This window comes from Poeciliopsis prolifica, unplaced genomic scaffold (genome assembly GCF_027474105.1).
Source record: "Poeciliopsis prolifica strain line A6 unplaced genomic scaffold, Auburn_PproV2 SCAFFOLD023, whole genome shotgun sequence".
NCBI classification, from domain to species: domain Eukaryota; kingdom Metazoa; phylum Chordata; class Actinopteri; order Cyprinodontiformes; family Poeciliidae; genus Poeciliopsis; species Poeciliopsis prolifica.
In genome coordinates, this window is record NW_026562398.1 from 7,645,943 (window position 1) to 7,659,347 (window position 13,405).

General features: G+C 37.9%; 1 protein-coding gene across 2 annotated transcripts; it reads left to right on the forward strand.

Annotated features, from left to right (window-relative positions):
• The first annotated feature begins 6,426 nt into the window (after positions 1–6,426).
• LOC129370117 (transmembrane protein 198-like) lies at positions 6,427–13,405 on the forward strand. Of its 2 annotated transcripts, XM_055045810.1 has the most exons (6): positions 6,427–6,608; positions 6,790–6,924; positions 8,307–8,602; positions 9,595–10,170; positions 11,889–12,016; positions 12,143–13,405. In XM_055045810.1, exons 3-6 carry the CDS (start codon positions 8,446–8,448, stop codon positions 12,290–12,292), a joined length of 1,011 nt encoding a protein of 336 aa, XP_054901785.1. In that variant the 5' UTR covers positions 6,427–6,608; positions 6,790–6,924; positions 8,307–8,445; the 3' UTR covers positions 12,293–13,405. The 2 variants fall into 2 exon arrangements, with proteins under 2 accessions (XP_054901785.1, XP_054901784.1); XM_055045809.1 differs by lacking the exon at positions 6,790–6,924.

Genomic DNA, 13,405 nt, shown 5'->3' on the forward strand with positions numbered 1-13,405 from the left:
TTAAACATCCCAAGCTTTAGTGTTTGTAAGGCTGCACTGTAAAAATTTAACAGCAATATTTAGGTTTATTGAGCCTGTCTTAGAAAAAGAATTTAAATTTTTCAAAGTCATGTTTTCACCATGTTATTCATACATTTATAAATATCAGAGCAGAGTTCCAGACTAAATCTTTAATTCATGAGCTAAAATACTTAGTTTGCAAATTAAATATTTAGTTGGGACTCTAAGTATATAATTTAAATATATTTAAACTTCTGAATCAAATGTTTAAGTCTGAGATTACTGTGGGTTTTTTAGGAAATATAACACAACCACTTTCATCCTGGAGTTTTAATTGTTGACATAAACCTCTAATTGAATCATTTAATCTCTTCTTTGGACAATAAATCATTAAAAAAGCCCCTGACTTGTTAAATTTGCAGAATCATGTTGCTGCTGGTGGTTTTCTTGCTAATTAACGGCAAAAGTATTATTATATTCAACCCACCAGTTATAAAGTCACATTTTTGTCACATTATTTAATGTTTTTTAAAAGAAATGTCAGCTATGTTGAAGGGCTTAGTTTATTTCAAATCAAGTCCCATTTACTATCACCAAATTATAATCCTCTGTAAATGAGTTTAGGAATAACTTAAGAACTTTTGAGATTATAGCAACTCTTTATTAACAACTTTATGATTCATAACGCCCACGGCTTCAGCTCTACAAGATAAATGCACAGCAAAATGGATGTGAGTGCTCTAATTGGCTTATTTTGATAAATGAGGCCTCAACGAGAGCCGCAGTCTGAGGGGAATCGGATTTTGGCACCAGATGGGCTTATTAATTAGCAGATCGAACATGTAGCCAGTTTATGTGGATGAGCTTTTCAATGTTTATCATTGGTGAAGTGGTTTAGTTTCTCCAATATATGTTTTCTCTGCTGGCTTTAAGCTCTCAGATTGTCTTGATTCCTGATGACATTTAAAAAATGCATTTTCTGTTCATTTGCTCATTTTGCCTGTGTTTGGCCTCACTTATTCCTTGTTTTGATTTAAATCAATCTTTGTTTTAGCCTTACTTTAAATCAGTCGGTTAGTAGTTGTTTCTCTGGCTAGACCGTGTTTGTTTATTACTTGTGTTTAGTTACCTTCATCCCTTTTAGTTTTAAGCTCTGCTTGTTACCCAGTTTTGCTCCTGTGTGCCATTTCTCTCTCTCTCTCCCTCAGTCTGCCTTCTGCTCTCCCCACAGCTGCACCCTGTTTTCTAATTAGCATTCCTCCCATCGTCTAGCAATCAAATTAACTCCCTTCCTGGATTCTCTTGTTTGTTCATGTTACTCCTTGTTTCATGGTTTGTTGATCATCGTTTGCCTTCTCGCATTTTTGTAAATTCTGTATTTGCTTCTGAATTCTTACTTAAGATATACAACGCCTCAAAAAGCGTCTGCATCTGTGTCCAAATTCAACCAACATCAAATCTTGATGATCGTTTAGTTACATCTTCCGTAGGCCTGAACAATTAATCTGATTAATTGTGATGAAATAATTGTCAACTAATTCAGTAATTGATTAATCATTAATTGGAGTATGCAGACTTAAAACATGGCCGATTGTTGAAATGAAAGAACATTCTTAGATAAGTAAATAAGCCAAACATGTAAAAAAAAAACTACACACATTTTACATTTAAAGTCAAAATGATTGAATTATATAAAATCTAAAACTCATCAAATGTCAATTTTGATTTCACTTTGTTCAAATTCTGTAAAAAAATCTTGTATTAAACACATTTTACTCTCAATTACTAAGTGATGAATGGGAAATTGATCAGCAGACCAGCCCTACTTTTTATTGATGACCCGGTAAGTCAAGCACAAAGGCTTGAACTTTTCACATGTTGATGTTAGAAGTTTTTTGTTTTCTTTTGCTGCAGACACATCTTATTCTACAAATGGTCAAGAATAGCTTGAGTTGTTGCATTTTCAGAAATAACATTTTTACTTGTCTACTTGTAACTTTGACATAACTGAACTTGGACCACAAAATCACTGCGTGGAAAAAAATTGCGGCTTGATAAAACTGATCATCTAGAAGTTGTGGTCTTGATCAGCAGTTCCACAGTGAATGCAAGTCGTTATAGGCAAAAGAAAACCTAAAATAAATATGAAGATATCTAAGCAGGAGAGAGTAAATGAAAAAAATTCAACTCCTTGACAGTCAAAGTACACAAAAAAGTGGATTTTGCATATGCCCCCTTTAAGCCTATGTATGGTTTTAAACTCTTTATAGTTTTTAAATCTAATTTACAAATAACATATATTTGCTGATATGATTATATGAAGAACATGTGAGTCTGAAATAATTAGCATTAGAAGAAGAGTCTCTACCAGAGACAGGATGTCAGCAGAAAGTAATTCATGGCTGGATCTCTTTTGAAACACAATGAGTCGTTCCTACGCCAGAATGAAAAATTTATTCACCACGTCTGTCAAGAGCTCTCGTCATTAACACAAATGTTCAAAGAGCAACTAGAGCTGATTGCTGCACAGCGGTAAAGAGGCTCATCATTGTTTTTATCCATTTATCCTGTGGCGTGCGAACCGAAGGAGCTTCAGGCCTGGAAGCTCCGTCAGGACAAAAGGACAAAATGCAGATCAGATCTTATTGCAACATAAAAAGTTTCTGAGAAATCAAATATCTGTGCATTTCCTTTCATCCATGAAGATCCACGTTTCAAAGCAAAGAACAACAAGCAAATAAATAAACCTTTAGTGTGCACAACCCAGGAAAAAGGCCAGAGTTTTGAAATGAAAAATAAAGTAAAGAAAAATAAAATCTGAATTTTTCTTCCACCTTTAAAATTGCAGCTATCCCATTCAAATGACTGGAAAATCAAACGTTGTAAAAAAAATGTTCCAAATATGTAAAAGAAAGAAAAGGAAAAAAAACCTAATTGAGCCATAATAAGAAAATAAAACAGATTAAAAATTATTTAACAAGAACAGACTTGAATAAGTGAATTAAGTCACCATTTTATGAGAATAAAGTGATAAAATTACAAGAATAAAGTCAGAATATGAGAACAAAGACATGATATTTCTGGAACAAAATTATATCAGAATAAAGTTGAGATAATGAGAATAAAGTCATATTATGTCATAATATTCTGACTTTATTCTCTAAACAAAGACATAAAATGATAACTTTACTAATGCAATACTATGATTTTATTGTTTTATAATTAAGACTTAAGGTTTTAGAGCTGAATCACATCAAATTCACGTCACAGTTTTACATCACAGGTTTTATGGGCTTGAATAAACTTTAAAGATCCACTGCAAACAAACATCTTCTCAGATAGGAAACCAATCTGAGTAAATGCTTGGTGTTCCTTCACTCTAACAGCAAACATTTCAGTATGGATTAATGGCCGTTGCAGATTTGCACTTTGAGCTCAGTAAACCTCTGATGTATAAAAACAGACTTTATATCAGTTCTCCTTGATGATCTCGGATGAGTTTTTTAAGGTTAATCTCTTTGTTTGCACACACGGTATGTGTGTATTCTGCTGATTTTATGAAACATAACCTACGGATCAGTTCTTAAAAAGTGGTGTGTTGTCAAATACTTTAACTTTCTCTTTCTTTATTTTCAGAAGGTGCAGAATCAATACGACTTCACTATTACAGGCGTTGGAGACAGTCTGGTGACAGACGGTTCATTTCTTTTGGAAATGAGAAAGAGTCCGTTCTGATCAATAGTCCCCACTCAGCAATCACACGTGACTTTCTGTGAATTGATTAACTTTATCTTTTAATATTTCAGGATGCAGCAGAGCTTTTAGCAAACTAAAATGATCATTTATTTAGATTTATATTGCAGTATGCAGTATGTTAAATCCTACAAACGCTCATTCTGCTCCTGTTTGGCTGAAAATTTAGAAATTTGACTTGCAGGAAGATGCGGCAAAATCAAGAGCAGCAGTTGCATGGCTAAGATGAAATGAAACAAGCTCTCCACCTTCTCTTCCACAAAGCACTTTTGTTGGTTTTTATTCAACTACTCAAATGTTAAAAGCATGCTTTTCTTTCATCTGCAAATTCTGAAGATGGAAAAGCATATTTGGTTGATGGAAGCACAAAAGGTTTGTTCTTTCTTTGGTACGTTTCTCACAAGTGGAGCCTAATTCAAGCAGGCAGCTCATAACCTGAGCCAACCTCAGCGCCGCTCAGAGTTGCTGTGAATATTCAGTAGCTCAGCGTCTGTCATTATTAATGTCCACTTTCTGGATATTTTTCATGTGCTTAAAGTCTGTCACAGATTTTTTTTTAATGCTCTGCTCTGGGACTGATCATACAGAGCCACAGGAGGCAGGAGTGGCTTCTCACATCAATAATATGTTCCTGTTAATGAGTTTTACTGAGATTTTGTGCCACAGATAAACACAAAGATGTGTTATTGTGAGAGAGTTCATGTTTTTGCTCTGTAGGACTTTGCAGCACAGAGTGATATTTTTGGCCCTTTCTTCTTTCCAAAATAGCTCAAGTTTAGTTTGAACATCAATTTTCAAGTCGTACCACTGGTTTTCAATTACATTAAGGACTGGACTTTGACTGGGCCATTGGAACCATTTAACCCTTTCAAGCATTGCGGTGTTTGCAGTGGACACCAGTGCATCATACAATACACTGCCAACTACTGGCCATCCTCTGCAAGTGCAAGGAAAGTTTTGCTAAATCTAAAGCAACTCAAGAATATCCAGTTCCTCCTTCTTCTCTTGCAGGTAAAAAAAAATATTGTGACATCAAGTAGCACTACTGATGTATTTTCAAAATAACAATTTTGTATTTGGAGAAAATTACAACCGATCACGTCAAAAAAATCCTGGAAAAATAAATTTTTTTCCCAATATTTTTTTAATCCCTTTGGAAAATAAATCCTGACATAAAAGATTTTAATTCATGCATGAAAGAGATAAGTGTCATGGAATAGATAAATAAGCAGAGTGACCGGCAGGGGGCGAAAAAGAGACACAAATCTAAAAGGCTCAGATGTTCAGAGCTGCTTGAAAGACATTTGAGTCGGTCGCCTTCAAACTCAACGCTTTTCTACACAAATTCATATTTCTATTGTTGCTTTATGCTGTTTTTTTTTTTGTTCATGTCTAATTTATATATAGTTTTTTTTTATCCTAGGCTGCATTCACTATGAAAAATGCAAATTGTAACTTACTTCTCTGAATTATGACAAAGGATCTTTTTAAATCCAAAATTCCTGACTGTTTTCTTTTTTTTGGGACATCTAAGGTTGTCTCTGAGTGCCAACAGCAGCACCATGCTATACTTGTCACTGTGGTATTTTAAACTACGTTATATCTTTAGCTTGTTTTACTGCTTGCAGCTGCAGCGCAAAAAAAGTCTGTTTTTAGCAGCTGTAAAATCAAGTCTGCTTTTAGCTTTTTATCTAGATGGTGGAAATGGTGTTGAGTGAGAATGGTACTTTGAGTAAACTGCATTAACGCCTCGACATGTGTTTGGTGTACAACTCCTGCTGGGATGAACATGTGTCATAAAATCCATCCAGATGTTGTCATGGTTCGTTCAGGTCAAAAATCCAGACTGGAAAACGACCAGCTGGCGTTTTGACAATTTTACATTTCCTGGTTTGAGTTGTACTGGATTTGATGAAAGTGTAGTCCATCTGGTAACTGGTGCAGCAAGAAACGCCCACCTGTAAGGTTTCCTTATTTCTTTTTGAAAGGATTAATCCAGATTCTTTAGATTAAGGTCCATGGCACATTTACGCCCATCTAAGTGATTTTCTGCAGCTCTTCACCACAATAAAAGAATATTTACATTTTGTGGCCCTCGATTACTTTCATCTTGCAAAAACACATAGTCTTACCAATTTTTATTTTTGTATCAAGTATTTCTTTTCACTTTTGAAATGCGCCAAAACTAACTTCCAAGTAACTTTTCAGGACGTTATTGGAGCTTGTTTTAAGTAAATAATTTCTTATTAATTATTAAAACATACTGGTTTCGCTGGTAAATCATTTCACTTATAACATGGGAAAAAAGTCTTATAATCTACCAGTGGAACCAGAACTTTCTAGATAAATTTTAAGGAAAACTTTACTTAAAATAAGCCCCTTTATCTTGTAGAAACTCTACTTTCAAGTGTACTTAGATATTTGCACTAGAAATAATTGGTAAAACGTTGTATTTTTGCATTTGTTGAAAAGTTTGGACACTGTTACTTTAATTCTCAAGTATACAAAGACACATGTAGATTCAAAGCTGAACCTATTAAAAAGATATGCTAGGTAAATTGAAGAAAGCAGACATGCAGGTTAGTGTTCCTGGAGGATTATGGGTCGAACTCCCTGACTTGGCCTTGGACTTGGCAGCTGTGTCGGTCTAACGCTGGGGGCAGATGGCCGCCCTCTCAGGCGTCAGCTGTTTACAAGCACAGATGACGGACTTACCGTTTGGACGCTGTCAGTGGGAAACAGTTGATGTAGAAACTCCGGACAGACTCTTGACTGAACGCTCCCTGTTTACAAGCCGATCAGGATGCTCACATTTAAATCGTGCATTTAAAACCCGAGGATGTGGACCACTGCAGGTAGGCCATGAAAATGTTTTTACACATTTTATATTCTCATTTGTTGCGTTTGTGGTAATGCAGTGGGTTATCTGATACTGTAGTAGTGTTTTTTTGAGTAAAATTAACAAAAAATCAAGTGTTTTTGTTTCAGTTTTACCAGAGAGATGTCCACGTCTGAAAGTTTTCTTGTGCTTCACAGTAACATGAGAATGGCTCACCTGCTAAAGCTCCTCTAATTCCATTTGCTGACCGTAGGATCTGTCTCAACAGCTTAGCATGTCTTTACAGGAGGCTAATGTATGCTGCATCGAAAGAATCATACAATCAGCTGCAGGTGAACATGTTTAAAATGTTCAGAAAGTTTATAAATAAGCTCAAAATAATGACTCTTACTTTATAAGTGTTAATCTTTAGTTATATTTTGTTATACATCAGCAAATAAACGCCGTAGAACTATAGAACTATTCAATAATTTTTAATATTGTTGAAGTCATTTTGTTACTGCCACTTTATACCAATTAATTAGACAGAGTTGAATGTTTTAACACCTTTATGTCTTTTAATCATGACGATTTTCTGCTAACAGCTCATAAAAACACATTTTAAATTAGAATATTACATCAAACCAATAAAAAAACTATTTTTAAAAGCAGAAATGAGAGCTTAATGAAAGTATCTTTAATACCTAATTGAAGGTTATTTTCACAAGATCATTTTAATCTTATAAACTAAATATGAGTGGAATTTTACTCCTTTTGAATGCACGATACTTCAAGTTTTTTGACTGACATAACTGTTCATTTTGGGAAAATGTCCATCCTGCTGCTTTTATTGGTGTCTAAATGTTTGTTTCCCTGTTATTGTTCAGCAAATGGAGGAGCAAACCACATGCTCAGAACAATGCATGTGAAAAACAGAGGCATGGAGCCAGCAGGTCATTTCCTCAGCTGCATCCTGTTCTTAAACAAAACATAAAACTTGGAAGGGACGCTAGGTTTCCCTCTCTGCTTCCCGGATAGAAAATTTGGGCATGGGAAAAGGCACTTCCTTAAAAATGACCTATTATGCCTCTTTGAACAGGTTAGGACAGGTCTAAAGGGATTATATTAAACATGTTTGTTATATTTTTTGCACAAAATCATTCTTCATCAATCATTTTAATCTGGTCAGCTCTGCCTATTTTGAGCTCCTTTTAAAAACAAGCTGCTGTCATTTTAAATTCAAATAATCTCCTGCTGGCCACGCCCCCCAACACTCACATGTGAAAATGGCTGCAAAAAGATGTGCAATTATACAACCTTACATCTCTGAAAAGCATTAGTAGAGCCTCGTGCACAACCATCTAGAACCCATTAAGTGGTTTCTAAACAAGTCAATGAAAAAAACTCTTGTCTTTTCCAGCAGCCATTGTACAGCGCATACAGCGGTAAAACTAGGTAACTGGCATTACGCTGATTTGTGACGTTACATTCAGAAAGTTTGGAAATAGCTCACTTTTTAGACACCAAAAACCATCTGGATGATTGTTTTAAGCACTTGAGCAGTTTTAGAAACTGCTTAAAACCCAAACTCAAGTCCAGAAACATTCAAAACACGACTTTTGCATAATAGGACCTCTTTAATATCAACTAAAAATTTATTTAAACATACTGCTTTTCACTATGGGAAACTGCAATTTCTGTCAAACCCTGAAATTATGTCCTTTTCTTTTTGCAGGTAGAAACCAGGAAACGGTTTAATGCATGCTCTGGATCCAGGAACTTCCTCTTTGCTTGGACTTCCAGCTTCCCTCCTTCAATGAACAAAGCACATTCATGTCCAAAGCAGCTGGGCAACACAAAAGCAACAATCCTCCATGATGGCTGTGTCTTCACTCTACATTACAGAGGAGCCTGGAGCTGGAATCACTGAACTGGATATATGTGTCCTAAACAATAATGTGCAATATGAAGTCATCCCGTCTGTTGTGTGCTCCATCTGCCTTTCATTCGGCCTCATCTACTGCTTTTTTGGTGCGTATTAGATGTTAGTGTTAGCTTACACGAAGCTGTTTTAAATGTTTCATTAGCTCACCTGACGGCTTAAATCCCCTGAGGGAGGCGTCTGCAGGTTGCCAGGGGTTTAGAGTGGATAAGTCCAAAGCTGGAGGAGGCAGATGGGAATCTAAATTTTATACAGACAGCATTCATGAGTCGCCACCTGTTGCATTGAATGAAATCCCACTGATGTCATGGTGTCAACGCTCATTCGGTTTTTAACGGGGATTTTGTGTTTAGTGGGCATGCATTGTAACGTGATGCAAACATTTCCCGTTCTGCTTTCACTGGGAGAAAACGTTGAGATAAATCAGGCAACCATGAACCCTGACATTATGCAAAGTCTGGTGGTGTGGCCTGTTCAACATTAAACTGATGCAATTCAGCTTATTTTATTCACCAGATGATTAGTGTTTACATATATACAACATATGGCAATACGTTTAGCATTTTATCATACCGCCTAGTCTAAACATTACTAAAATATTCTTAAAGTTTCTTACCATAAATGCCACAACTTCCCTAAAATGCAAAGAAATAAATGTAAATATTATCATAACCATAAAAACTTAAATAGTTTCTCTATGGAAAGATCTGAAAATTGATCATAAGGAAAAATATTCAAATATTTGGAACATTTCATGTTACAACCACAAATTTTTATGGATTTTATTTACTTATTTTTTGCAATGGTAACACAAAGTTGTACTAAACTGTAAAGAGACAGAAAAATACACACAATTATTGAAGATTTTCTTTTTCAAATAAATTGAGGAAATGTATTGATCTGACTGCGCCTCATTGGTTGCAATGTTAGTTATGATGAGAAAACCCAGACTGTGTGAAGAGAGATTAGAATCGAGTGGAGTGGCGCAGGGAGGCCAACAGGAAATAAACTGGAGCTCAAATGTGCAACTCTGCAGGTTTAAGGAGAGTCTCTTGTTTTTGGTGTGTTTTTGTTTTTGCAGGCTATCGCTGCTTCAAGATGGTCATGTTCTTCTCCGGGTTCATGTTTGCCTCATCTGCTGCGCTCCTGTTCTTCCATAAGGAGCCAGACTTCACGGGTCAGCTGAGAGAGGACGCCAAGGCGGGCATCGGGCTGGGAGTCGGCGTGCTGTGTGGACTGTCTACCGCGCTGGTGTCCACGCTGGGACTCCTCCTCTGCGGCCTGCAGCTCGGGAGCCTCCTCTCCGTGTCCATGCTGGTGATTGTGGGCCAGTTCCACAGCCTCACTCCGGTGTGGGCGCCTCTTTGCGCCGTACTGGCGGCCAGCATCGCCTCTGCTGTGTTCACGCTGCAGTGGCAAAGGATGTTCAGCATCTTCTACACGTCTGTGTTTGGAGCCGCCACCGTGATGCTGTGCGCGGACTTCATGGTGGGCGCGTTTGTGCTGCCGCGTCAAGTGTATGACGTGTTTTGTGAAGCGGCTCCGCGACCCTTCTGCTGGTTTAACTGGGCGATCACTGGGATCTGTCCTGTTTTGAGCACCGTGGGCGTGTTGGTGCAGTGGTGGTTCACTGCGAGAGGAGTTTCACACTGTGAAGGTGAGTTTGGTGCAGCCTGCAGACACAAAAGTGGATCTTTAACATTTTTCCATTTTTCTAAATTACCACAGACTTCAACACTGTAAAACAGGAGTGTCAAACTCATCTGCATTTTTGGATCTTGAATGTTCTTGAAGGGCTGGTTGTTCCAGAATGCACTGATAACAGCCTTTAACAAACTGTTATAATAAATAGTTGTGTGTATATTTTCACACTGATCCGTCCCTCAAAAATATTATGCTTGCAGAAGTAAATCAGAAAAAAAAGAGATCAGAATCACATATTTTCTGGAGCTAAACGAAAATATTTGCCAGAAACATTTAGATTTTTACGATACATAATTTTTTATTTTAGTTACTGCTGAGTTAGCAGTGGAGTAGAAGGAAGAAATGCTGCCACCTGCAGGTGGGAGGTAATCAAGGGTGTAACTTTGTGTTGCACGTTGGTGGGGATGAATGATGATGCACCCAGTTACTGGAAGGCCTTTTCTTTTTTAGTGCTAAGAATAAACACTTACATGTGAACGCCTTATTAATAGAATACCTGTCCTGATCAGGCTTGTCAGATTAAAAGTAACTTTTTAGCTCGTATTAAACAAACTACGAAATATAAATGTGTTCAAATGGACGTAATCTATTTAATCTATATAATGTTTTTCACTTGGTTATGGAATTTCTAACAAAGGAACTTCTTAGCCATATTCTAATTTATGGAATGAAATATATATAATTCCCTTCTCACCCACCGCGGGTGGTTCTTATCCTCTGAGCTCGGGTCCTCTACCAGAGGCCTGGGAGCTTGAGGGTTCTGCGCAGTATCTTGGCTGTGCCAAGGACTGCACATTTCTGGACTGAGATGTCTGATGTTGTTCCTGGGATCTGTTGTAGCCACTGCTCCAGTTTGGGGGTTACTGCCCCGAGGGCCCCGATGACCACAGGCACCACTGTGGTCTTCACCTTCCAGGCCCTCTCCAGTTCTTCCCTGAGGTCCTGGTATTTCTCCAGTTTCTCGTGCTCCTTTTTCCTGATGTTGCAATCACTTGGTATTGCTACATCTACCACAACGGCTTTCCTCTGATTTTTATCCACTACGACAATGTCTGGTTGGTTCGCCATTACCATTTTGTCTGTCTGGATCTGGAAGTCCCACAGGATCTTAGCTCTGGCGTTCTCTCCACCACCTTTGGGGTGTTTCTCACTTTGATATCCGAGTTTCCAGTCCATATTCTGCACAGATGTTTCTGTACACTATGCCTGCCACTTGGTTATGTCGCTCCATGTACGCTTTCCCTGCCAGTATCTTGCACCCTGCTATGATGTGCTGGACTGTCTCAGGGGCCTCCTTGCACAACCTACACCTTGGGTCTTGTCTGGTGTGGTAGATCTGGGCCTCTATTGCTCTGGTGTTTAGGGCCTGTTCCTGGACGGCCAGGATGAGGGCCTCTGTGCTGTCCTTGAGTCCAGCTTTTTCCAGCCATTGGTAGGATTTACTGATATCAGCCACTTGGATTAATTGCTGGTGGTACATCCCATGTAGGGGCTTGTCCTCCCATGATGGTATCTCTGGCACCTCAACCTCCGTTCCCTGTGGTCACTACTACATAAAAACTACTTTATGTTACACATAAAGTAGTTTTTGATTGGGACATAAAATACAAAGAAGTTCAGACTGAATAAATGAATGAACTATTTTTAATTTATTTAAATTCTCTTTTCCAGGTGCAAATAAAAAACAGAAGAAATATGGAACAAAGCAGAAAAATAGAGAAGGAAGGAGAAGATCCCGGCCGTACCGTCAGCGCAGGCCTCCGCCTCTGAAGCGATACGCTGGCGACGTCCTCGCACCAGTAAGTGGCTCAAATGAAAACATAAAATGCAAAAATATCCTGATTTTATGACAGAAAACCTGATTGGCTGCAAGTTTTTGCCAGTAGCTGGTTAGTGTAACTAACTCTCTGCTACCTGCCTTGCAGAGTTATCTCCACAAACTCCAAGAGCGTCAACTGGGCACCGGCTCCTCCACCAGCAGCGTCAGCACCATCACACACACCCTGATCGACTTCAACTTCGAGACGGGCTCCATGGTGCCTCTTACCTCCGCCTCCCACATCTTCACAGTCTGAACAAGCACGGCTAACCGAAAGAGCAAATCTCTGGGAAAGTAACTTTGAACTGTTTACTTTCACAAAACGTGTTCAGATATTTCAGTATCTGCTTTGGGTTTTCTTCGCAAGCTTCATTAGAAAATTGTCGTCTTTCCTGATTGTTAAATTACGTTTATTATTCCTCAGCCTCATAACTCCAACATTCTTTGAGAAGTATTATTCTCAAATATTTGTATTCACCTTTGAAAAAAAAAAGTGTGCTGTTAAATGTAAACATCAGAAAACCTTTCTTTTTTAAAGGTGACCTTTAATGCTTCCAACCAGGTTAGGATTGGCCTTCGAATTATAAAAAAAATGCATTCATTACAATTTTTTTGTACAAAATCATTCATAGATTTTGGGATTTTAGTCAAGTCTGTTCTATCTATTTGAGTTCCTTCTCTGAAAAGCATTAGTAGAGCCTGCTGCACAACCAACAAGAATGCAGCAACTGTTTTCTGGATAGTAAGTCAACTAAAAAACACTTGACTTTTCCAGCAGCCATTATACAGTGCATACAGCAGTAAAGCCAGCTGATCAAACATGCTGGAGCTCAGCAAGAGCAGCACAGTGCCCACTGATTGTGTCACGTTTAGATTTAGGAGGTTTTTTAAACGGCTCATTTTCCAGATACTAAAAAACATTTTTAAGTGCTCAGGCCCAAATAAAAACATGCAAAATGTGAATTTACATTATAGGTCTCCTTTAGAAAATGTTCCTTCATGTTTGGAACAGTCCATGCCACTTGATGCATCCAGATCCAAACCATATCTTATTTGGGCAATGATATGGGTGTCCTGATCAAGGCATTTTAGAACAATGTTGGTCAAACTCAACTCCCAACACCTGTTGTTCTTGGACTGGCTGTGATTTCATGTCAGCTGTATCCAAGATGTTAGCCAACAAGCTCTGTGGTCACGGTTTGTGCTTCAGACTTTTTAAACATGGCAGCCAATTTTTATGTGCATGACTTGCAAACTGTGTCAGTTTTTATACTTTATTATAAGCTCTGCATATTATTTTGTTGGGTATTTTCCTGACAAAGTGACTGTTTTTTGAGACTTAGATGGATGTTTGCAGAAAAAAAAAGAA

What these genes read in the sequence shown, in the direction of transcription:
- LOC129370117 (XM_055045810.1), top strand. Translation starts at nt 8,446, where the DNA reads ATGATGGCTGTGTCTTCACTCTACATTACAGAGGAGCCTGGAGCTGGA. An exon ending in AGGAGTTTCACACTGTGAAG is followed by an intron (nt 10,171 to 11,888) that starts GTGAGTTTGGTG and finishes TCTCTTTTCCAG; the next exon opens with GTGCAAATAAAAAACAGAAG. An exon ending in CTGGCGACGTCCTCGCACCA is followed by an intron (nt 12,017 to 12,142) that starts GTAAGTGGCTCA and finishes CCTGCCTTGCAG; the next exon opens with AGTTATCTCCACAAACTCCA.